This window comes from Candoia aspera, chromosome 1 (assembly GCF_035149785.1).
Source record: "Candoia aspera isolate rCanAsp1 chromosome 1, rCanAsp1.hap2, whole genome shotgun sequence".
NCBI lineage: Eukaryota > Metazoa > Chordata > Lepidosauria > Squamata > Boidae > Candoia > Candoia aspera.
In genome coordinates this window covers 21,112,272-21,137,096 of record NC_086153.1, presented here as the reverse complement: position 1 = coordinate 21,137,096, position 24,825 = coordinate 21,112,272, and the positions used below count along the sequence as shown (strand labels likewise).

Here is a 24,825-nt window from a genome sequence, read left to right as displayed (position 1 = left end):
TAAAAGGATAAGGTGTTTTATGTTTCTTGACAAAAAAAAATTGCATCCAGTGACTGCATCCAGGTTGAATCTGAACCCCATTTGGGCTTATGGTTGTTCACCAAAAAATTTGCTCGCTATTGTAGCTGGCATTTGCTTTAAAAAGACAAGAAACGTGCTCCCTTCATTTTGGGGGACTATGTTCTATAGCCATTGTTATTAGTCGGCTGGGTTGTGGGAGTTCTCTGAGCTTGTTTTTATTTGCAGACATTTTATTACCTGCCTAGGTAACATCTGGAGAAGATCCTAGTACTAAGATTTTATGTAGGCTGATATCTGAAGCCCTTCCAGTACTTCATTAACATCTCTATGTTGAACAGGAAAAAACCCTCCATGCAGTGTTGAGGTGATTGCTTTTATCTTACTCAGTGATTCCTGATGCAGATAAAAGGTACTTGTAATCCCATATACTTAATGGTGAATATGCAGACTGTGAGTTGCAGCTCTTGCTCCCTTTTAATATGCAGGCATATCCCTGGGCTGCTGCTACATCAGTCAGCTGAATTTGACTTGGGGGCCAGGTGTCTGTCCCTTACCTGTATCATTCTGTTTAACTGGGACCTCAAAGGTAAGAACACAAGCTTCTTTCTAGTGCAAGAGGCTTAAGAGTATTGCATCACTTCTTGGTATGCAAAACAGCTTGAACTTAAATGACTTCAAGATTGAAAGAGCTAGTTTTGATCATTCTGGAAGTGTTCTGAGCTTGGAACGCTTGGTTAGGTTAGTATGGAAGAATGAGTTTTGAACTTGAACAGCTGTACTGAATTCAAGCTGTTTTACAAAGCATGCTCATTTTGAGGTGGGGAAGTAGTTCTATTGCATTCTGCACCTCGCAGCTGAAGAATAAGGCTCGTCTCTCATTAGCACATCAGCATTCTCCAACCATCTACAACCAGTAGGGAGCACTTTGTTGTCATTTCAAGAATAGCACAGAGACAGTATTGTCACCTAGCAATTGGAAACTGTGCCTGAAGGACTAATTGGCCTCACCAGGAGGCATAACCACCTGTTGTGGGGGTTTACCACAGCTGCAAATAAGGGTTCCAAAGGCTGTCTTAAAATAATGGATCAAGACGATGTGTAGCTTCAGCTAACCAACTCACAGTTGGTTCTCTCTCTTGTTGCTTGGAGGCCATTAAGATCTGAATAGTGAGGAACAGGTTTTGGCTGAACCCCAGCAAGACTGGGTGTGGATTCAAGTTCCTCCATTTCCAATAACTTTTCAGCTTTAGTTCTGTATGATACTGTATTTCCCCAGATGGAACAAGTGTGTAATTTGAGGCTCTTTCTAGACTTGCATTTTTTAAAAAGCAAGTGGAAGCCAAGTCAAGGTAAAAGTCTCTTATAGCCTTGAAACATCTTAGTGGTCTCCAAGTACCAAGCAGGTTTGACCTTGTTTAGCTTTTGGAGAATATATACAGTCCTTAAAGTATTCTTCCTCATCTAATGCCTTTACATCTGTCGGAGTAAAAACATCACCTTCAACGTGTAGTTCACACTAGCCAGATAACTACAGATTGGAGTAATGCCAGATCAGTTAAAGAAGCCAGACAATAGATTATATAAACAAGATATTTAATATGGTAGAATAAATACTTAAAGGGGACTAAAGACTTAGGGAAAAGCTCCGGCTCAGCTAGCTCACTGGAAGGAGAAGCTGGTGCTGGGCAATCCTCCACACCACTGGCTGATGAACTTGAGAACATCCTGGCAGGGGGGACTGTGGGACATCTGCAAGGAAGACATGTGTCAAGTTAGGCTGGGATCAAAGTTTGTGAATTTAGGCTATAGGTGTCCTGATTACCAGGAAACACACTGAGACAATGACTTGGTCTCTAATATTTATTAGTAGTACTTAACAAGAATCCTAACAAACTGAGGAAGCGTGGGAAACCCCAGCCATATAAACCCCAAAGGTTAAGGCGGTCCCAATCTGTGTCTCTTTGAATGGCTGAACAGTTCCTCAGTGCTACGCATGCGCTTGACAGTCTGGGTGGGAGCCCCCTGCTCGCCATCCTTACTCATGACAATAGGGCACCACACTAAATTCTTGTCCTATGCCCTCTTCTGCTTCTGGTTGCTAGCTTACATTCTTATACCTTCATTCTCTTCCTACCTTGACTGCCATCAAAAACTTGTTCCAGCTTTCTTTGTTTGCCTCTTTGCCAGGACACTTGAATTCTACCTTATTTCTTAATACAGGGTAACCTGAGTGGGGAGAAGGAAAACAAGACATAGTAAAAGGCATAAAGAGGGCCTGGAGCAATAGTCTCACTTACTGACTGCAAAGTTCAGCTGCAGGAGCAGGTTCCCCCCCAGAAAATAATTTCTCTGTTCAGATTTTGGCAAACAGTCTCCTTATGTGCTTTGTTTATGTGCTCACGGTAGCCTCTTGATTATACGAAAGGTTACCTGGGACTATTTTAAATACTGAATGCCTTAGTATATGGCATAACACAAAGTTATATTGGGCATGTCCTTAACAAAATTGACTGAGACATCCTGATGAAATTCCCATCTTGTGAAATTCATGGGGTGCGGGCAAGGTGACAGGCCTTCTCTGCGGTTACTCCCATGCTCTGGAATTCAGCCCTCCTCTGCAGGTACACTTGGCCCCTTGTGGTGTTTTATTATTTTATTCCGCTATATCTTTGTTTTGAATGATTGTGGGTGATCCTTATGGTTATATTCATTCTGAATGTCGTCATTGTTTCTATCTTGTTTTTTTTATTGTCTGTCATAAATGATGCAATGAATTATTTTAAAAAAGCACCCACAGAAAAGTAGAATAGTTCCAGATAACTAAAAACGACTCATGGACTCAACCAGGCAGCTTAGCTTTCTTCAGTGAGAAAACTACATCACTAGTCAGAAATGTGGATGTGATCTTAAAAATATGAAATGCCTAAAATTATAACCTTTCAAGGTAAAAAATTGCAACTTAAAATATACAGAAGTAAATGCTAAAATATAAATATAGTAATCAAAAATAAAAATTCAATAGTAAAAAGTATCTTAGTTAAAAGCATGGTATATTAAAAGAAATCAAATGCAGAGTAGAAAAAGTAAGTTTAACATTCTTCTGAAGACAAGCAAAAACAGTACCATGTAATTTTCTGTCAGGAACTTGAAAGAGAGGGATTGTCTAAAGAACTATGGGACAATCATAAAAAAGACTTTCTCTCCCCTTGTACTTTCAGTAGTGGATCAGAGTAGGGTCAGAAAATGTGGACAAGTTTATATGGAAGGAGGCACCATTTGAAAATCTTTTATGGAGGAAAGACGGTGGAATACTCTTTTAATACAGCTTCAGCCACGCTGAAATGCCACACTCCTCTGCTCACCTGTGATAAGGCAGGGCAGGGAGCGCACACCTGTGCTCACTGCTACCAGAGAGGCTTCATAAGTGTCACGTTCATCTTGTGGTAGCACCTGTTCCAACCGCTGATCCATGGAGACAGTGAGAACCCAGTCACGGATTTCTTCACGCTGCTCTTCCTGGCAGAGATAGACATACGGCACTCAGAATGAATGGGAAGTGGGCGGCAGTAGTAGCACTGGGGGAGGGATGGTGGAAGTGAATGTGTCAGCTGGACTGGGGGTTGGGCAAGGAACATCCATTTCCAAGGCCCCTTAGAAATAGTGCTTTCCCTGCTCAAAATACACACGGACTGGGACTGTAGAGGTGTATGACAGCAGCACCTACTGAGATATGTTGCTTGGCAGGCAGTGGCACTTCAAAAGGAATATCTGTATTCTGGAAGTCTGAGTGGTCTAGAGCATCAAGGGAGCCCTCTTCAATTGCCTAATAGAGCAAACAACATCAGAAGGAAAAACATGGAGTCCCCTTCTCCCCCCACCCCCACCCCAGTCTTGAGGGTCTCAGATAAAACTCACATCAGTCAAATCAAGGAAACGGTTCAGGAAGATAAAAGCCATGTTCTCCCAACCAACTCCCTGGAAAGATGAAAGAGAAGGATGAACTGGAGCCGGCATGATCTTTCTCAATTCTCTGCCAAAAGTCAAAACTGATTTCAGTGTCAACATGGCAAGGGTGTTCAAGCTTTTTCAAGCTAAGGCTGCTTGACTTTAGAGTAGCATATTGGAAATCATGTTCCACAAAAGTGCTGCATTCTTTAAAAGTGTTTAATTAGAATCAAATGAGACAGATAACCACTCTCTCTCACACAGTTATCTGTGGGATTAGATCAAGACTTGTATAATCTAACCTTTCTCAACAGTAGCCTGATAGATGCAACTGTGAAGCCTGCCAACATAATGTGAACAATACCGACTTTTTTCTGTAATACATATTCAAAGCTATGTCACTCTGATACTGGAAACTATATAGACATCACAATAGATCATTGTTTAATCCCCTTTTTCAAGGTATCTAAATGGGTAGACGTTGCTACATTGTGTGAAAGCAAATTCCACATTTTAACTGAGCGCCGTGTGAAATACTTTCATCTGCCACCACTTAGCTTTAATGGGATGACCCTGACTCCATTATTTTGAGAGAGGAAAACAAGGATACTTCTCTACTTTACTCGTGCTGTACACAATTGTATTTATCAACCCTCTTGCCTTTTACTATACTAAAAAATCCAATTATTTTAATAATTCCTTCGTTTGCCTAGAGTCCATCTGGACTGAGAAGGTAGATTCACTGCTTCAGTTCTCTTGATCATTTAGCCGTTCTTACACTGTAAAATGCTTTAACCATCTTTAAGGTGTTACAGAGATTATTTGATTGAAAGGTGAGACCTAAAGGTTATTCTGAATATGGGGTGGAAGCCTGAGGAAGTCAGAGCAAACTGGTAAGTTTGTCACATTCCTAAGAAGCATACAAGGAACTGGCCACTTTCCCATTTTGCCTTATTTGGCGTCAACTGGCCAGGTATTTCCCAGCCAAGCTACCTGGGCGTGACACTTCAATGCACATACTTTTGCATCACCAGCTTGCTGCTCCTCACCTTAGCTGCTGTCCCTGCTTCAAAGAAGGCCTTGTCTGCTGGGATGATCTCAGTATGACGCAACAAAGAGATGGAGAGCTTGGCTGCCACAGTTTCCTGGGGGCAAAAAGCCACAAACCTCAGTCTCGGCTCCCTAGCTTTCATTCTTAAGAGAATGCACTTCCTCAGACTGGTCAGCCCTTCCTCTCAGACAAAAGAAGTTTCTATTCAAGTTGAGCTAGTTGCTGTACCCTTGTCTTGTTTATAAACATGCTACCTGCAATTGTAACAAGTTAAATGTGCTAAGAGATGTGGTCACCTTCTCCCTCCAAAGTCTCAGAAAAGGAACTTAGATATCAATATTGCAATTTGATTTTTGCACAAAGTGAAAAATACAACGAATCAAAAAGGGAAGAGCTCTGAAAGTAGAACTCTTAATGAGAAAGTTATGTTGCAAACAAATGGCTGAAAACCAGAATGTCACAAGGACTATTCTTTCATGCCTGGCACCCAAGCAACCAGACTTGGTTGCCAGTTGCACATGACCCACAAACTTTGTAGCCATCCAAACCTGAAGCTATACTAACAAGGAAGTTTTCTTTATCGAAGATAATGCAATCAGAACTCCATGCATAGGGAAGTGAGATAATAAGGAACTTAGGGTCAAGAACAAGCCGGAAAATAGTAAACAGGTTAAGTTCTTTTGACCTGCCTGCCACCCTTCTCTCACCAGCTGTTTGATGCTTTGGGCTGCAGATCGTGTAGCATAGTAGTGGGATATAAGCAACATGGTTTCAAACTCCTCATGAGCTGGTGAATTGGCTTCACTTGACTTCCCTAAATTTTCACACTGTAGAAGAAAGGGGATAATGTTAGTTTGCTAAAGTCTCTCAGTCACTTTAAATGGAAAAAAATGGCTTTTTCTCAAGTATTTGTTGAAGAAAGAAAAACAACAGATTCTGGTCTCTTTTATGGCCAGCTACAGACTTTGTTCACCCCACCAAAGAGATTGGGTCATAGATTAGTGAAAAAGCTGAAAATCTAGTGAGTGGTGCCATGCAGATATTTTGCACTGCAGCCCTAATCTTCTATTTAGGAAAACTCTTGTATGGTACCAGCAGCAATACAGAGGAGTAAAGTGAAGGACAGGCACTCTCAATCAATGGTACATCACGCATCTGCTTTAAGCTGTACTCACCAGGCTGAAGAGCACATCCCGCAAATCAGCCCAGCTGTGATAAGCCTCTGGCCTGTTCATGTTGGCTGCATTCACGGTCTCCACAAAGAGTCGTTTATAAATGTTGAAATTCTGAAGAGAGGACATGGGAAGAAGAGCTTTGCTTTGAGCAGAAGCAAGCAAATTTTCTATGTAGAAAGAAGCCAGCTTGGAGTACATCTGTTACCTGGGCGTTGGCTGGAGCACCATTCTGGACATAGAGGCTCAACGCTTTGTCCCAACTGCTCTCACGGATCAAGTGTGTGGCATAAAGAGCCACATATTTATGCAGCACCTTATAGTTCTTTAAGAGGCCAAAAGAGGAAGAAAATAATTTGAAAGACTATAAAATAAATAGCAGTTCTCCATTATGAGAAATGGCCTGGTCAAGTAGTAGCAGAATTTCTTTGTTGGTGACTATATCCTTAGTGTTTCCTATTTCCTAGTGAAAAGATGTAAACTTCTGCATTCTTTGTATTTTATCCAAACTGATTCTCCATTCACCAGTTCTGAAATCCAGTTTTATCCCACTCAATGCTGTGCAAGAGCTCTGGAAACAGCCAAGAACTACAGCAAACAAGCAGTATCAGTTTGGGTCCAACAGAAATGTCAGTTCTTTCTCCTGAAGGCTGAGCATGATGCCTCGATGATTTGATTTAATTTAATTCAGTCAATCAAATGAATTAAACGCCCAACTCCAACCCGACCCTGGGTGGTATACCATACAACCAATAGAATAAAGATTGAAAAATAACAAGAAGCGATGGCGGCTCCTGACCACGCACAATCCGCGGGGGGGTGGGGGCAACCACCCTAACCTGAGGCCTGGGAGAATAGCCTGGTTTTTACGGCTTTGTGGAATGCCAGCAGGGTGGGAGCCACGTGGATATCGTTGATTTATTCATTTGATTTATATAACCACCCATCTCACTTTTACATGATTCATGCATATAGTTGAGTGGCAATTTTTTTCCGGTCCCTTTTGCAGCAGATCTTTGTCTTATCCCAGGGTTTTGGCCCCTGACTAAAGCAGTGGGGGAGGGAAACTGGACTCAATTCCCTTGGTTCCTCAGATCTACCAAGCTCAATATTTTGGACATCTTTTGGGGAAACTAAGTCAGGCATTGATGCTTAGATGTGTGGTCAGCCTTTCTGACATTTGGCCCCTTTCATAGAAAAGCCACTTGAGACCTTTCACATACCTGTTTGGCAGCTGTCTCCAGGCACTTCTCCCACTGTCCCCTCTCCACATACATATCGAGGGCAGCCATAACATCCACTCCCACAAGCTATCAAAGAGAGATCAGATGACCAGTCGGTCACTTAAACAATAGACAGCTGTACCAACCTGGGCAGTTCTGTCTGTCTGTACACCTAACCCCATCTCATATTCTCTAGTCTCCTTCTAGAACTGCCAAATAATATATTTTGCCTGCATTAAGACCCTGTGTAATAGCAGCTGCCAATAGTTTTGATTTAGAAATTCACTGCCTTTTCCCAACCCTTTGGTTTTTGACTAAGCAGTCATAGTTTTTAATATTCTCCTAAATAATCACTGATAGAGAAGTGACAGATGTATTCAATTTAAGCTGCACTTTAAAAGTTTGTCTCATTTTTATTTATATAGATGTAAAGATTCTTCAAATTATTCACTTGAAGGTCTCTCCCAACTTTCTGTGCTTCCCACTCTCCCCTTTATCCCACTTCATTCTTACCGAATCTACTTTGCCTTGATCCTTGAGATATTCCTTATAGTGTTGATCCACATATTCTTCATATCTGCCGCAAGGAAAGGAAGGCTTCGTCATTTCTATCCTAGTAATAAGGTGACACCCTGCAGTCCACAGCCAAACACACACTCTGAGGCAGTCAGCAAGGAGGGTGCTACCTACTTCACTCCAGCAATTGTCCTCAGTAAGAGATTAATTTTCTGGACCTTAGAGGCAAACTGAAGATAAGCTCCTTTGCTTACATTCTTAGCAATAAAGTGAGTGATTGTCAAGAGACCATAACTGGTTGTAAGATGCACTTAGACTAGGAAATATTCCAAGTTCCTTTCTCATGGCCTGTTAGTTTCAACATAATCTCAGAGCGCCCCAGGGCTAGGAATGAAAGATCTTTCTATGCCCCAAATATATTATCAGCCAGAGGACACAGCAGTAGGCCTGAGAAACTGACAGTATTCCACATAAGCAGCATTGTATGTTCTTATGCAAAGTGTATTATTTGCAAATCCCTCTCAGAAGTCAAGTTCAGTACCTGGGGTCAAGCTCCTTGGCCACACGCTTAGCTTTGTTCCACTCCTCCCCCTCCATGAATGCATCAATGGCTTCCTTGATTAGGTCGAGGTTGAGGTACAGCTCTGCTGCCTGAGGAGAGGAGAGGAATGAGAAATCTGTTGATGTATCATAATAGAAGTAGGTATGAGGGTTGGGGCTGTACAGAAGAGCTGTGGGCTCATTGCACATGTCTGGCCTGAGTAGAGATGTAGAATTTCCAGAAATTTTGAAACTACAGGAAAAAAAAAACTGTTTAGGGAAAAATTGGAAATGTTGGGAAAAATTAAAATATATGCAATATTCATTTGCATACCACAATTGATCCTAGTTCACTTTGCTAAGTTGAAAACATGCAGGAGAATATGTATGACATGCCTCCCCCTCCAATTATGCTTGCAATATTTATTAAATGTAAAACTGTAATTTCATCAGTGACTACTTTTAGTAACTGAATTTAGTTTTGAAAGTTTTTAAAACTTTGTTTTGGCATTCCTCTGTGCTGCTTCTATTCTTTGCGGCCTAGTCAAGAACAGATCTACCAACCTCTAGATAAAGTCAGCAACAGAAAAGCCCAACCAAACCAAATCCTCCCCCCTTCATTGATGAAATAGCATTTTGCCCTCTGGGGACAGAAATCCATTTTGTATTAACATTGGAGAACTGGACTGCACTGCTTGTCCTCTGTACACATAAAAGTCTTCCTAATACAATAGTAAACATAGATCATTACTTTCATTATTCTAAAAGAAAATATTTCATTGGAGTATTTTTGTCCTCTTTGTCCTCTTTCCAATCTTAAAAAAAAAATCTGAACCCCCCCCCATTTTTCCCAGTTCTCTCCCAAGGCATCAAGAAGGGCAGAGAGCAAATACTCTTTTGTAGTCCCCAGGTCACAGTACAAACAGATGAGACCAGCAGATAAACTGCCCTTCGGAGGCTTGCGCTTACCACGTTGAACTTGCCAATATTGACCAGCTGGGGTCCCACTGTCCGCATCACCTCAATGCTCCGAGGCTGGCCAAGAAACTTGATAGAAAGTTCAGCTGCCTACCATGAAAGGAAGCATTCACAAATGAAGAAATGTCCCTTGTATGGTATCTTTTTTTTCTGCAGGGCCCCTTGCCATAATGATTTACAGCTTACAATATTCCATCACAGACAATTTGGAATGGTAATTTTGAACTTCTGGAAAAAAAGAGCAACTGGACGATGGTGATCCAAAGGCAGACCTAGCTTGAATGTAAGAAAGCAGCACAGGAACAACTGACTTGGAAAGTCTCCACTTCCCACCTTTTCCCCACTTCTCTCATTCATACGTTGTTTGCATTCAACTAACCTCAAATGCCATAAGCAGGGAAAGCACTGTGAACCTCAAGCAATTTCCTACCTTCATGGAACATTTTTCCATCAATGCACTGTTGCTGGGGTCCCGCACCTTGAGATAGCAGTCCACAGCCCTAGCATATTCGCCTGCTTGCTCCCATTCACGTGCCTGCTCCAGGAGGCCCTCAATGCCCCTGCCGATCAACAGAATCTTAATCAATGTCCAGAAAGGGACCAGAAAATTCCCTAGCATTTGAATGTTGAAACTCCCACTTGCACCCAATAGAATTAGGAGGATAGTCCCAGTGACAGCTCAAAGGCTGAGAAGATCCTGGTTCTTCAAAGCAATCAGTTGTGGAAGCCTTAGTAAAAGAAGGCTAGTGACTAGGTATATGGGAAGCACAGCTTTAATCCTAGTGCTGGGTGACTTTTGCCTGCCAGCAAGCCAGCTTCCAGAGCCTTTCCCATATCTCTCATGACCTACATACCTGGGCCCTTTTTTAGCCACCTCCCGTTCATACTCTTCCTGTAGAACCTCCAGGTCTCCTGGCAGAAATTCTTTACAGATTCGGAGGGCATCAGTCCACATAGCAGCCTCCTGGGGAAAGGAATCATGAAAGTTTTCTTACTTGGCAAAGGAGAAAGGGAGAAGCTCCTTCCCCAGGAAAATGGGAATAATTTTAATTTTACATTACCACCCTTGGGAACTACAGGTAGTCCTCGACCTATGACCATTCATTCAGCGACCGTTCAAAGTTACAATGGCGCTGAATGAACGGTGGTTATGACTGGTCCTTGGAGTTCCAGCCATTCCAGCCCCCCCGCCTGGCTTACGTGATTGCAATCTGAGTGCTTGGCAACTGGTTCGCACTTACAACTTCCCCCCAGAAAGTCAATGGGGAAGCCAGCAGGGAAGGTTGCAAGTTGCTGTGGTAAGTCTCCCCCACCCGCGCACCCTCCCCCAGCCTCTCTGCACTCACAGAGTGCTGGCCACTCACCCTCACCCACCCTCCCCGACCTGCACCGCACCCTTGCACAGCCCTGTCCAACCTGTGCCAATCCTGCACACCCTCCCTGACCCGTGTCACAGCCCTGTGCACCCTCCGACCTGCACCACACCCTCACACACTGCCCCCGACTTGCGCCTCTCATGCACCCCCTTGTGCACCCTCCCCAACCCTCGCGTCACCCCTGTGCACACCCTTGCTCCCTCCTTTACCCAGCAGCAGCCACTTACCTGCCTGGCACTTGCATCTTCCTGCTGGCTTCCCCACTGACTTTGTTGGTGGGAAGCCAGCAGGAAGTTGCCTCGCCTAACAACTGTGGGATTCACTTAACGGCAGCAACCAGGATTGCAGGGATTGCCATCGCTAAGCAATGTGGTTGCGCTTTATGATTGCATTGCTTAGCAACAGAATTCCAGTCCCAATTACGGTCGTAAGTTGAGGAATACCTGCATACTCTACTGCTAGGACTACTATTGAGGAAACACAAGAAATCTTCCGGATGTTACGGTGGCACATCCTTTTCAAACAGTATTTCAGGGTATGTTTGATTTACAATGGGGAAAGGATCACTCAAAACTAGCATGGCCTGTGTTCATATGCCAATGCCCATGCTATTGACCACCAGCATCTTTGACATAGCTAGGGAGAAGCAATCATCTCCTCCTGGCTAGTGTGCCTCTTCTCTGAGGTCCCGTTTCATCTACTGCTCCCATCACCAAAGAAATACCAACGTGTTTCAGACACAAGCTGGTTGCAGAGAGCAGTAGAGTGGAGGTCAGTTCCTTTGGGAATCCCTAGGTAGCTTTGATAAGGTAAGGTTTAGTCTAGGTAGAATAGCTCCATCACAACAGTAGAGTAACAACTGGCTAGCAACTCTGGGTTTAAAAAGTCACATACGGTGAACTTCATGCAGGACCAGAGTCTACTGAACATCTTCTAACCCAACCAAAGCTATTTGCCAGTTCTGGTTTTTTCCTTTACCTTGTAGTGTTTCACAGCTAGGTCGAGTCGTTGAGCCCGCAGCAGCAAAGCTTCTGCTTTCTGGAACTCCTTTTGCTTGAAGGCAGCATCAGCTTGACCAATTAGCACAATCATTACACTATCTGGGTCATGGACTTCAGCTACTCGCTGGGCAGCAGCCCAGTTCTGGGCATGAGCATACCTAAATGAGCAGAGAGCACATTAAGCCACTGGAATAGGACAGACAGAAAAGAGAGAGTATCATAGGAGGGTGGAGGAGCACTCACATTAGAACTGCCTCTTTAGGCTTCCCGGCCTTCACAAATTCCACCTCTGCCTCCTCAAACTTGCCCTGCATTTAACAAGGGTGGCATATTCAGCACATGACTGGCATTACTCCAGGAAAGAGAGTAACTATTAAGTAACACAAGGGATTCTACCTCATCTTCCAGGAAAGAGCCATATTTGAAGTGGATCTCAGGCAGCTTCTGCTTCAGGGAGAGTCTAGCCAACTCAAAGGCAAAATCAAAAATGCTATGGAAGAAGAAAAGGAAGTGGAAGGAGGAAGCATTTCTCCCACCCCAACCTCTCCAATTTCCAGCAGAGTGAAAACTATATGTCACTCTTGGGTAACTGTCATATGAGGTTAAAACAAACTTGGTTATACAAAAGAAGCACAGCAAGAAGACCCACTCAAGCCACACACAAAAGGGCACCTGTAGTAATTGCAGAATCTCATGCCTTGTTGAAACCCAGGTCCTGCCCCTTGGGAAACTCTGGCACAAAACAAGGCATGGTGGGATCTTGCCTCCTTTCTAATGGGAGGCCTTGCCTGGATACACCAGTAAGTCTTTTTCTCCTTGCGGCTCACTTGTTGTCAGCTGCATGGTCAATGGCCATTTCCAGAAGTCCAAATTTGTTGAGGAGTTTCACAGCAGCCTCCCCACCAAGGCTCTTTGCCCACAAGAAGGCCACGTGCTTGTGGGAATTTGCTCCACCATGAGCTTTGGCTACCTGTCTCAGATCAAAACAGAGATGGAAGGAAAATTGAGCCTAGAGCAACCTACAGTTGCTGCCCATCAATGGTATCTTTCCCAAGGCCTAGTGAATACGTCCATCCTTTAGCCTTTTCTTTGTGCACATATAGTCCTGGCACCCCCCAATGCTGCACTCTTTAAGGCAATGCAGTAAACCCACAGGTACAGAGTATGCTTGTAATGTGATTCTGGAGCACATACTTCGTTCTTTGGCTCAGCCTGGAACAGCTTAGAGAGCTCATGCTCCAGCTGTTGCACCAAGAGGAGTCATCTATGCGGCCTTACCCTGTAGGCCTCATCCCACATATTGTTCACACGATACATGTTTACAGCCGCCTTCCAATCCTTGGCTTCAAGGTAATGATATTCAGCCTCCTGCAGATGCCCATCAGCTTCCAGTTCCTGCAAAATAAGTCAGAGGGTCACCACCAAACTTGCTTTTCTTCTGTTACTTCTCCCCAAATGCTTTACCTTGCCCAAGTGCAAATGTGTATCACTCAGCAGATCCTTGTGGTACTTGGCCAGCAGGCGAATCATCTCATCGTACATCTTGCACTTCTTGTACATCGTAATGGCCAAGTCTGGTTCATCCACAGTTATATAGAGCCTGGAAAAAGCATAACGTGGCACTGAAAATGTTGCCCCCTAAATAAGGATCTCACCTAGAATTACCTTGGTGAGGCATACAACTTGACAAATTTAAAAAAATGAAAAAGTGTAGACTGTGGGATTCACTGCCATCCCCTCAAGAGTTCTGCTTAATAGATTACTCATACCAGCTGGAAGCCTCCCCACTCTGCCTTCCCCCCACCCTGTTACCACATTCCATTCTCCTGGTTTAAAGAGTATAGAACCGAAACACCTCTCACCTCTCAGCCTCCTTGTACTTGCCCTGCCGCTCCATCTCCTGGGCTTGTGTAATATACAGCACTGACACATCCTCTGGCCTCATACATTTTGATGCCAGCTGCAAGGAGATGTGGGAGCTAGGCCCAGGCACAAAAGGATAAACTCCCCCTCTCCAAACACACACAGAAGATGTACAATGCTCCATTTTGTATCATTCTGGGAAGCATTGCAAGCCAAATCAAATTGCTCCCCCCACCCCCCCCGTTGGCAAATTTTATTCCAAGTGCACTTTCTGGAGCTGGAAACATATGGACCATTTAATGCATCATTCCTCTCTGTTCTGGGTTGACCAGAATGTACCTACAGTAGAATATTGCATCCAATTCTGGATGCATTTTAGGAAGAACACTGACAAAGTGGAATGTGTCTAGTAAGGGTGTGTCCAGATAAGGTACCTGGAAGGAAAAAAAAGTATGTGGAATGGCTGGAGGCATTAAGTATGTTTAGCTGAGGAAGGACATGATAATTCCCTTCAAGCATTAAAGGGCTGTCTTGTAGAATGGGGGGGGGGCAGAGTTGTTCAGAGCTATTCCAGAAGACAGGGAAAGAAACAATGGGTTTAAATTACAATGAAGTATATTTCAGCTTGACATCAGGAAAAAAATTCTAACAATAAGAGCTGTTCAACAATGGAACAAATTGTTCACAGAGGTGGTTGGAAGTGTTTAAACAGAAGCTGGAGGCCACATATTGGGGATGCAGTAGTAGTAGACTCCTGCACAGGAAGGACATTAGACCAGAAGTTCTCAAAGATCCCTTCCAATTTTTACATTCTTGTGTCTGTGATCTGTAGTGTATTTGTTCCTACATTAGACTGCTTGAATGTTAAGAATTAAGGTTTTTTGGTGGGACATACACTTGGTCATGAATACATCCAAAGTGTTACTATGCTCTTCCAGCATTCACTGAACACAAATGGGTATTTTCCTGGAATGGTCTTACCTTATGTGCCTTTTCCCAGTGACCAGCTTGGGTGTACATATCAATGGCATCCTTGATGTGGTCTCCTTTGACATACAGCTCCTCTGCTATCTAAAGGGACAGATAGCTTGTTATTTTTCCACTGTGTCAGTGGGTGAGTGTGTGTGGAGGGAGAAAGTTATTACCTCATACTCCTGCAAGGCTGCATAGTGCTGGGCAATTTTGGGGTAATACTTGGCTGCTGTTTTCCTATCCTGCATATCAAGGATGTATATAGCTTTCTTCCATTGCCGTGCCCCAATGGCTGCTTCAATGGCCTTGATAGCACACCTGGAAAAGGTCACATTCCTTACAGCAGTGTTTTTCAACCTTGGCAACTTTCAGATGTATGGACTTCAACTCCCAGAATTCCCCAGCCAGCAAGGCTGGCTGGGGAATTCTAGAAGTTGAAGTCCATACATCTGAAAGTTGCCAAGGTTGAGAAACACTGCCTTAGAGCAAGGCTCCCACAGGAACCACCCTGATCTTGGGTGCCAGTCCAATATTTAACTTTCAGGGCACCAGAAATTACAAGAAAAGAGGCCCAAAATAGTCTAGTCAGCATACTCTCCACAGACTGTTACCTAGCCTCAATATAGTGGTTGATAGCTGCATCCAGTTGTTTCTGTTGCACAAGGTGATCTCCCCAGCCCTCCTCCAGCTTTACCACTTCCGCTGGAAAAACCAAACGAGCCAGCTCTACTGCTGCAGGAAAGAAAGCAGAATGAGCATGTAAGGTGAACTAGAGGGACCAGATCTGGGACAAGTCTCTTAAGAAGTAATGCAGAACCTAAATCTGGCAATCCAAGGATGGGGAGGATACTGTAAACCCATTTCTAAATATCGCTTCCCTTGGTTTCTTTTTGAGTGTTTTGGTCATGAAGAGGACTTGCTGTACAGGTAGTCCTCACTTAGCGACTGCCTTGTTTAGTCATGGTTCAAAGTTACGACGGTGCTAAAAACAACTTAGTGACTGCCTCATATTTACGACCTTCAGTGTCTCTCCCCTCTTATTTCCACTTGCTTATTTAGCTCATACCAAGATATTCTCAAAGAGAAAGAGAAAGAATCCCAGTTCAGCTGAAGGAAGTAGCAAAAAGCAAAGGACAACTGAAGTAAAATCGTAAGCACAGTCGTGGTCATGTGATTTTCACTTAGTGATTGCTTCACTTAGCAACCAAGTTGCCAGTCCTATATGTCATGTTCATCGTTTCAATGTTCTGTACACATCGTAACGTTTCGCATGTCACTTTTCTAACCCGTGTTTGAGGGTTGGAAATTTCCAGCCGTGCCGGGCTGTAATCTTCTTACTGCAACTGTGGAATGTATGTTTGGGTTAGTGACTCTGTTCAAGGTTACTTTCTCAGGCCGATGTGGGTAACGGTTGCTAACACCTGGGAGGGGGTGGTTGCTAGGAGGGAGGAAGGGCGGGGCTGGTTTTGAAGCGAGGGTTTTTAGTTTGTATTTGGCGCGCTTTTGCTCATTCTCAGCTTTCTTCGTATTTGCATACTATTCTTTCAATAAATCAGTTTTCATAAAGAACCCCCTTGTGAGACTGAGTATGTCAGAATAGGCAATCATTACACCTAATTGCTAAATGAGGACTACCTGTAAATGATTTTGTTCTGCCTTCTCATATTAAAAGTTTTCAGTAAACATTCAATACAATGCAGAATCAAAACGAAGTATGAAATTGAGAAGCTGTAACTTATAGCCAAGGTGCAACCTCAGAAGAGCCCTCCTCCCTCCCTCCCTCTCTTACCTTTCAGAAAGGAGCTGCCTTTGCGATAGCACTCCAATGCTCTCTGTGGGTTCCGAATTTTTTCAAAGAGCTCCCCAGCCTGAGAAAAGGAGAACTGCATCAGTCAAAAGCTTACCAGATAAAAACTGCCCAACAGTACCCAATTTTCAGAGGCGGATCAACCACTTTTTATTCAGGGAAGTATTCAGTAAGCAAAGTAAGGTCTATCCAATTCCCTCCTGCTATCAGATGACCCCACTGAATTCCTAGATCATTGTATTCTTCACATGGAATTATGACAAGTCTCACTGCTATAAAGCATCACTACAAAAGCCTTCGTATTTTGCAAATAATTGCAGCAGAACCTGAGACCTTGGAGTGGATAGGAGAAATATTTTTAAAGTGCCTTGAAAATTGACCAGCTTCTTGGCTTCATACTAACAATCCAATTATAATTTAGAAAGGGAAGTTTGGGGAAAAATAGCAATCAACCAAGTTAAGAAAGGGTAACTACTTATAACCTCTTCACTAGAATGACCTGTAAAAGAACTTCTTACCTTTCCTTCGGCTTCATAAAAGTGTGGTTCTTTTTTTCATCTTGAGCCAAAACTTGAACCCTCAAAAAGACACTAATATGCATACGTATTCCATAAAAACATGTTGAGATTGATGAACTGGAGGCAGAAGATCTAGAAACACATCAGCAACTGATAGCCTAGGCCATCTTCCTCCTCCTCCATCATTCTCATTCATTCTCTGTCACACACATCCTTTTTCTTCTTATCTCTTAAAAGCAATAAACTTGTTTATTGTAACCCCTATATGTCTCCCCAACTCTGCCAACTCTAGCTATGCCTACTACTGGTTCATAGTCTGATATATAGGTTATCATCTATGGCCTAGATAACATTGGGAAGATCTGCTAAGCTGCTGCCAACTACAACCCTGAAGAAAATGAACATAACAAGCAAACCTACCATCACCTCTCTTTTGCACATCTCCCTCAAAAGAGGAATGTAACAATGTGATTAAAGAAGCTGTATATTTATTGACCATTCTGAAGTCTAATAGATGCCGCACCTGCTCAAAAAGCTCCCCGCGAATAAGGGCTGTAGCAATACGATTGATGAGGTCAGTATTGGCCAGCAGCTCCTCTCGGTCCATGGCCAGCTGTGCTGCTTTAGCTGGTAGCCCAGCCTTCAGGTAGAGGCCAATGGCTGCTTGCAGGTCCCCTTGGTTCTCCTGCACTTCAGCAGCCCGCTCCTCCTGCTGTGTCTGCAGCAGCCACTCGTAATAGTTTTGACGCAATTTTTCTAATGCAGGATGGCTCTAAGAGAGAGAGGACAACAGCACAGCGGAGGGGATACCACACCATCCCAGAAACTCATGATCTTAAGCCCTCAGTGCCTCTCCTACTTTTGCCTCTGCCACTGAGATGCAGTCATCCCACATGTGAAGCTCTTGATACATCTCCATGGCCTCCTCCACAGCATTCTAAAGCAGGAGAAGTAACACGCGTTGTTAGGGCACAGGGAAGTGTGGGGGATGGAGGTGTTGGCAATAAGCCATCCCTGATCCCAGACTCACCTGCTCCAGAAAGATCATCTCTGCCAGCTTGTAGTTTTTTTCTAACATAGCCAGGCGGACTCGGACCTGATAATAGTCTGTGCCATCTCCTCCCTAAATGCAAGCAGTTAAACAGGGAAGAAGACATCCTTCTCAAACCATGGGAAGAACAGATTCCCCCCTCCCCCATCCATGTGAGTTAAACACCAGCCAAGTGCAAGGAGAAGCCAATCTGATAAATGCTCTATTGGACAGTAGGCTCCTCTTTCCCTTTAAGGCAGGGGTTCCTAAACTTTTTGCCATCACGCCTCCCTTTAGTGCAGTGTTTCTCAACCTCAGCAATTTTAAGATGCATGGACTTCAACTCTCATGCTGGCTGGGGAATTCTGGGAGTTAAAGGCCACACATCTTAAAGTTGTTGAGGTTGAGAAACACTGCTTTAGTGTAATCTTAATGCACACATTTCCCCTAAAAATCCAAACACCAAAATGAACACGAATGATGAAAACAATACAATTAATCTTTGGGAAAGGTGGATTTATTTTAACAATGTAACTAAAAGGTTCCTTACACCTCTCCTGGACTCTGTCTGCACCTCCCTTGGGGAGGTGCACCTCACAATTTAGGAAACCCTGATTGTGGGGAAAGGGAGATACAGGGGCATGGACAGGCAAACCTAGAGGGTAGGGGAACAAAACAGCAAACGCAAGCCTTGCATTTCACTCACATATTCCTTGGCCACTTGGTCGGCAATCTCATTTGTTTCATGGAGAAATCGAGCCTTAGATACTTGTCCGAGAGCAGCAAAACACCTGGAAGAAAATGTTCTTAGGGTTAATTTAATTAGTTAATTAATTTCAAGATTTAGAAGGCTGCCCAACTCAGACAGTGTGTCTCTGGGTGGCATACAACACATAATAGAAACAACAAACCACCAATATATAAATACAAAGGGTTGTGAGTTTGTGTGGTCTAAAGTGGATAGGAAACAGAATGAAGTGGCTTCCACCTCATGCCTGGGAACTGATCTAAAGGAAATTCATAAAAATATAACTGTTAAAGAGGTAAGAGGTGAGCAAGCAGGACTGTTAATAAGCAGAAGTGACAATCTAACCAAGCTGGCTATTTCATGAGAGATGGCAGACTGAATCAAAAGGAATTCCTTGGTTTAAGTGGACTGTTCTCTGAGTGACACTGTAGGAGAACTGCGTTAATCTATGGTAGCAAAAAACAAAAACAAAAACAAAAAACAGGAGTCTGTTAGCATCTTTTCCAACTAACACGTGACCTGCATCTGTATAACCAATCTGTCTTCTCCCATCACCCCCTCTGCCTCACCCCAATTTAAATCCTACATCAGTCTAGCCACAATGTGTCTGATGAAGTGAGATACAGCTGACAAAAGCTTACGCCTTTTAATAACATTTGTTAGTCAGAAACCAGACTCCTTCTGATTCTCTGGCTGACAGTGACAGATTAGCTCTTCCAGATCCTTGGGGTGGGGGGCTTGACAGGCCGGATCCCTCACCTTTCAGCAATATGCAGCTGTTTGGCCTCCAGTGCTAGCCGACTCAGTGTTTTCCACATGGCCTCTGTCTCGGCAGACATCTCCAGTGTTTCTAAGAAAGCTACAGCCCTAGAAGCAGAAAGCAAAGGGGCTGAGTACCAGTCTCTTGTAAGGATGGCAAAGGGAAATGGAACAGTGAATGAAGAATCAGATTTTCTTCAGACTCTGTAGATTCCACCGAGGCTTTACATGCAAGGACTGATTCCTCCCTTCAACAGTAGGGATGGACCTATTTTGCTTGCTCATGGATCCTCACCAAAGCTTTCCTGGAGGTATTGCTTGGTGGCTGGTTCCTGATTTTCACCTAGCTGAAAATTTAAACCTCCGTGGAATCCATTTCAGCCTCTCACCTGTGGTAGTCACCATCATCAATTGCTGTGCCAAACTCAATAAGCCCCTCATCCAGAGTGTAGGACACGGTATTTACACCCTCAGTCACAATCACCTCTGTCTTCCCATTACTCCTCTCCAAGTCCACAATATCACCCTGCAGGAGCCAAATATTTTACGCTTAGTCTTTTCCCATACTGTACAGCCTGCCAGCCCAGCTCTTATCTTCCCTTCACCAGCTGAGGGAGTGTGACCACCTGCAGCCTCACAAACTCCAGCTAATCTTCACAACTATGCACTTAAGCTAGATGCTGGTCTGGTACCAGCAGCTGGAGAGCAAACATTACCTTCATGGGGAACATGGTCACTCGTTCTGGTGTATCAATGTTATACCACACACACAGACTGTTTCGATTCTGGGCTACCACCACATCGCTCCCTGGAACCCACTGCACATAGGAACAGTAGCTAAGGATGGTGGTCTTTACAGCACTCTCAATGTCATAGAGATGCAGCTGGGGATCATAACAGTGAGGGGTGGGGAAAAAGAAACGCAGCATCAAAAGAGGCATGTCCTCCATTGTCATCCTTTTTCCTTCCATTCTGAGTCCCTATACAACACAATTCCCTCCCCCTCTATCTCCTCCTCTTACCTTCATCTTTTTATCCCGGAAAAGCAATTTATGACCAGTTTCATTCAGTTCCAGCCAGTCAATCTTGCTGTCGTGGCTGATAGTGCCAATATTATAGCTGCCCACAAGGTCCACTGAAGAAGTCAGAGAAAAGTCACCAGGCTCAGAAGTGATGTCTGAGATCAACCTCAAACAGTCAAAGCTTAGGTAGAAAAGAAGAAGGCACTTCACTCACCTGCTGCAATGGTCTTAATGTCCACTAAATAGGCCAATCGCTTGTTCTCCTCAGTTCCTCGCTGCCTCCTCTCATTGATTCGGACACTAAAAGAAAGGACAGAAATGACAAGAGGTGTGTGCATGTTTGGGGGGCCATAGTGGCTATTAATCTTCAAAAAGTTCCAATAGGGGAAATAACGTCTTATTATTCACCTGATGAGATGGGGGTTCATAAACTCAGTGCGCACAGAACCCAGAATCTCATTACTCCCATATTCCACCAGAGTCAGCTCTCCTGCATTGAAGATCATGCAGACCTAGAGTAAGACAGGAGGCTCAGAGAGGTATGACAGTGGGAAGGGGAAGGGGAAGAGGCATATGGCCTTCAAATGTTGTGGCTTCTCATACTTCTTCCCCTTCCAATGTTATAGAAATGCCATCCAGAAGAGTAGAACACTTCCGTTTGCAGAAAGAAAGTTAAGGAAGGCAAAGAGGAATACTGGCAAGATCTGAATGGGCTAGCACGCACACACTTACATTTTCATTGTCAAAGAAAAACTTCTCATTCCCACCAGATCCTTGCCAGGCCACCTGAGAAGAATGGACAGTGTGCATGAAATCAGACAATCCTACCATGTTCACCCCATTCAAACATGCCTAATATGATTTGGCAAGATTGCTTTTTTATATAGCATGCTTCCATTAGCACTTCCCAGTATGCATGCTGCTGAAACACATCCTTTATAGTTTTCTACAAAGTGATTTAAGTTCTGTTAGCCAACCCCCAGTCTGCTGACTCTCATCATATAAATAACCAGGCTGAGCCTGTTCAAGCAGTGTCAGGACTGGATTTATATTCCAACTTCTGGTAATTTAAGCTGCCATGACTGAAAGGAGACAGAAGTATTCAAAATAGTAAAGCTGGCCTTATAAACAATTATCTGTCTCTGGGCAATCATGGGGAAATGGTGAAGACTCAAGCAACTGAGGATGGACATTTGGAAAAAAGAGATAACAAGGGGGAAAAGGGGGAAAAGAAGGTTCACACCTATCTCTTTGAAGGATATCTAGCAAAAATGGATGAACAAGCAGCTTTCCTAGCCAAAAAAGCTGGAGAAGAGCAAAACCAGGCAAAGCAATAAATAGCAGAGACCTCAGGGGGCTTGGAAACTTGAGGATAGTCAAAGGCACCCAAAGGCAGCCTTGGTCTCCTTTATTTGATCATGGTTGGAGATACAGAAGCAGTTTTCCAGAGAAAAGCAGGAAGGCCTTGCTGGAGGAATCTGAAAAGACATCTGAATCAGGGGTGTCTGCAGAGTATGGTCAAAAAAGTCAAAATGGCAGCCACAACAGTGTGATCAAAGCCTTGCCTGTTTTTTTAATGTGTGATGCCTAAAAGCTATGGCTTGAAAAAATCACTGTATCTAACTGAATGCAATGGGCAGGAATTAATTCAGAAATAGATAGACCTTATGCAGACCAGCCTCCAAACTTCTATCAGCCCTCCATCTTACATGTGAAACATTTTACCTCGCTGAGTTTGGTGGAACTCAGGTCCCCCAGAAGCAGTGTATCTGAGGTGTGGGCAACAAGGTAGCGTTCCTTTCCCAGGATTTTCACCTCATCAATTTCATAGCCATAGTGCGATTTCAAAACTACTCGCATCCCAGTGGAGAGATTCTTCACAATAACCTGGGATATAGATAGAGAGGTATCATAGCAATGCAGCATTCTCTTCCCTCCAACCTCCAAACTATATACAAATTATATACATGCATACTGGTGATCTGTAGGTAGAAATTACATATAGGAACAAAAAGGTGAGGATAGCACTTTCTGGCCTTGTTGTTGTTTATTCGTTTAGTCGCTTCTGACTCTTCGTGACTTCATGGACCAGCCCACGCCAGAGCTTCCTGTCGGTCGTCAACACCCCCAGCTCCCCCAGGGACGAGTCCATCACCTCTAGAACATCATCCATTCACCTTGCCCTTGGTCGGCCCCTCTTCCTTTTGCCTTCCACTCTCCCTAGCATCAGCAGCTTCTCCAGGGTGTCCTGTCTTCTCATTATGTGGCCAAAGTATTTCAGTTTTGCCTTGAATATCATTCCCTCAAGTGAGCAGTCTGGCTTTATTTCCTGGAGGATGGACTGGTTTGATCTTCTTGCAGTCCAAGGCACTCTCAGAATTTTCCTCCAACACCACAGTTCAAAAGCATCAATCTTCCTTCTCTCAGCCTTCCTTATGGTCCAGCTCTCGCAGCCATATGTTACTACGGGGAACACCATTGCTTTAACTATGCGGACCTTTGTTGTCAGTGTGATGTCTCTGCTCTTAACTATTTTATCGACATTTGTCATTGCTCTTCTCCCAAGGATTAAGCGTCTTCTGATTTCCTGACTGCAGTCAGCATCTGCAGTAATCTTCGCACCTAGAAATACAAAGTCTTTCACTGCTTCTACATTTTCTCCCTCTATTTGCCAGTTATCAATCAAGCTGGTTGCCATAATCTTGGTTTTTTTTGAGGTTTAGCTGCAAGCCAGCTTTTGCACTTTCTTCTTTCACCTTCATCATAAGGCTCCACAATTCCTCTTCGCTCTCAGCCATCAAAGTGGTATCATCTGCATATCTGAGATAGTTAATGTTTCTTCCAGCGATTTTAACTCCAGCCTTGGATTCCTCAAGCTCAGCTTGTCGCATGATGTGTTCTGCGTACAAGTTGAATAGGTAGGGTGAGAGTATACAGCCCTGCCGTACTCCTTTCCCAATCTTAAACCAGTCTGTTGTTCCGTGGTCTGTTCTTACTGTTGCTACTTGGTTGTTATACAGATTCTTCAGGAGGCATACAAGATGACTTGGTATCTCCATACCGCTAAGAACTTGCCACAATTTGTTATGGTCCACACAGTCAAAGGCTTTAGAATAATATGGTCCACACAGTCAAAGGCTTTAGAATAGTCAATAAAACAGAAATAGATGTTTTTCTGAAACTGCCTGGCTTTTTCCATTATCCAGCGGATACTGGCAATTTGGTCCCTAGTTCCTCTGCCTTTTCTAAACCCAGCTTATACATCTGGCAATTCTCGCTCCATGAATTGCTGAAGTCTACCTTGCAGGATCTTGAGCATTACCTTACTGGCATATGAAATGAGTTCCACTTTCTGGCCTAGCTGGTCCTAAAAAAGCCAAGTTGTTTTCCAGGAGGGTAAGATAGCCTAGCACTATTAGCTAAATTGCTCCAGTCATTAAATTCTGCCATTTTGTATTTACTCACTGTTACATTTAACTCTAGAAAGAATATCCAGATCAATAGCACAGCCCCACAGCATGCTAATATTTTTGTATCTTACTTCCAGTAATACATTCTCAGCTTTTATCTCCACAAATCACTATCTGCCTGAAATACTTTAAAGATCTACTTATGTTCTTGATTAGAAATAGGAATCAGAATATATTGAGTGCTACAGCAGCACAATAAGGCAGGTGAGGTCAAAGTTTTTTAGATTTTGGGGGGAGGGAGGTATTGGGAAGAAAGAAATGGATGAGTCATATTATGTGTTTTTAGCAACACTACATATATCATTACATATGTTCATATATGCGTGTGGCTATATAACACATGTGTGCTATGCATATTAGGCATAAAACATATACATACAACATTCACATGTATGTTGCTATAACACTGTTTGCTGTGTTTAATTCACTAAGGCAATTAATTCACTAAGGCAAAAACATCTATTTTGTGAATTATTGCTAACAAACTATCACTGTCCATACCACCTGTGAAACGACTCTTTCTGATTTATTTCTGCTGGTATTTGATGACAGCTGCTCAAGAGCAAAGGTTCTTGTATTCCAAACTTCACTCTCATACCTGGCTCGGCCCCACATACGTCATCTCAAATTTGTTCTTGTAAATGCTCCTGCGAAGGCAGCAGTCAAACTGTTCCACTCCACCACACAGGGTGCCCTGTGCAAACAAAAGTTTCCTTCAGGTATCCTCTGTGTACCAGCCCTCCGACCCAGTACATGAGAAGGGAACACATGGCCTCCCTGGAATTGTATCCATGGATGTGATGCAGAGAGAGG

General features: G+C 43.6%; 1 protein-coding gene and 1 long non-coding RNA gene across 2 annotated transcripts in view; one reads left to right on the top strand and one right to left on the bottom strand.

Moving 5' to 3' along the window:
• The first annotated feature begins 65 nt into the window (after positions 1-65).
• Positions 66-24,797, top strand: LOC134494397 (uncharacterized). The gene is made up of 3 exons (XR_010067671.1): positions 66-385; positions 507-607; positions 24,701-24,797. It is a non-coding gene; the product is annotated as an uncharacterized LOC134494397 (long non-coding RNA).
• Positions 1,598-24,825, bottom strand: part of IFT172 (intraflagellar transport 172) — a 28,158-nt gene continuing 4,930 nt past the window's right edge. The window contains exons 10-48 of the mRNA XM_063299539.1: positions 24,611-24,706; positions 22,268-22,429; positions 21,275-21,328; positions 20,951-21,054; positions 20,757-20,842; positions 20,543-20,655; positions 20,237-20,404; positions 19,910-20,046; positions 19,521-19,628; positions 18,720-18,804; positions 18,014-18,106; positions 17,843-17,920; positions 17,507-17,755; positions 16,448-16,526; positions 15,270-15,390; positions 14,832-14,976; positions 14,668-14,757; positions 13,686-13,783; positions 13,288-13,423; positions 13,102-13,218; positions 12,651-12,793; positions 12,220-12,313; positions 12,067-12,131; positions 11,801-11,981; positions 10,301-10,410; positions 9,877-10,006; positions 9,438-9,536; positions 8,470-8,579; positions 7,926-7,989; positions 7,413-7,499; positions 6,398-6,514; positions 6,193-6,303; positions 5,725-5,844; positions 5,016-5,111; positions 3,937-3,996; positions 3,746-3,844; positions 3,384-3,537; positions 2,156-2,247; positions 1,598-1,770 (exon numbers count right to left, since the gene is read on the bottom strand). Of these exons, the coding sequence (XP_063155609.1) occupies positions 1,681-1,770; positions 2,156-2,247; positions 3,384-3,537; positions 3,746-3,844; positions 3,937-3,996; positions 5,016-5,111; positions 5,725-5,844; positions 6,193-6,303; positions 6,398-6,514; positions 7,413-7,499; positions 7,926-7,989; positions 8,470-8,579; positions 9,438-9,536; positions 9,877-10,006; positions 10,301-10,410; positions 11,801-11,981; positions 12,067-12,131; positions 12,220-12,313; positions 12,651-12,793; positions 13,102-13,218; positions 13,288-13,423; positions 13,686-13,783; positions 14,668-14,757; positions 14,832-14,976; positions 15,270-15,390; positions 16,448-16,526; positions 17,507-17,755; positions 17,843-17,920; positions 18,014-18,106; positions 18,720-18,804; positions 19,521-19,628; positions 19,910-20,046; positions 20,237-20,404; positions 20,543-20,655; positions 20,757-20,842; positions 20,951-21,054; positions 21,275-21,328; positions 22,268-22,429; positions 24,611-24,706 (4,341 nt within the window). The 3' untranslated portion in view covers positions 1,598-1,680. The remainder of the gene's footprint in view (positions 1,771-2,155; positions 2,248-3,383; positions 3,538-3,745; positions 3,845-3,936; positions 3,997-5,015; positions 5,112-5,724; positions 5,845-6,192; positions 6,304-6,397; positions 6,515-7,412; positions 7,500-7,925; positions 7,990-8,469; positions 8,580-9,437; positions 9,537-9,876; positions 10,007-10,300; positions 10,411-11,800; positions 11,982-12,066; positions 12,132-12,219; positions 12,314-12,650; positions 12,794-13,101; positions 13,219-13,287; positions 13,424-13,685; positions 13,784-14,667; positions 14,758-14,831; positions 14,977-15,269; positions 15,391-16,447; positions 16,527-17,506; positions 17,756-17,842; positions 17,921-18,013; positions 18,107-18,719; positions 18,805-19,520; positions 19,629-19,909; positions 20,047-20,236; positions 20,405-20,542; positions 20,656-20,756; positions 20,843-20,950; positions 21,055-21,274; positions 21,329-22,267; positions 22,430-24,610; positions 24,707-24,825) is intronic.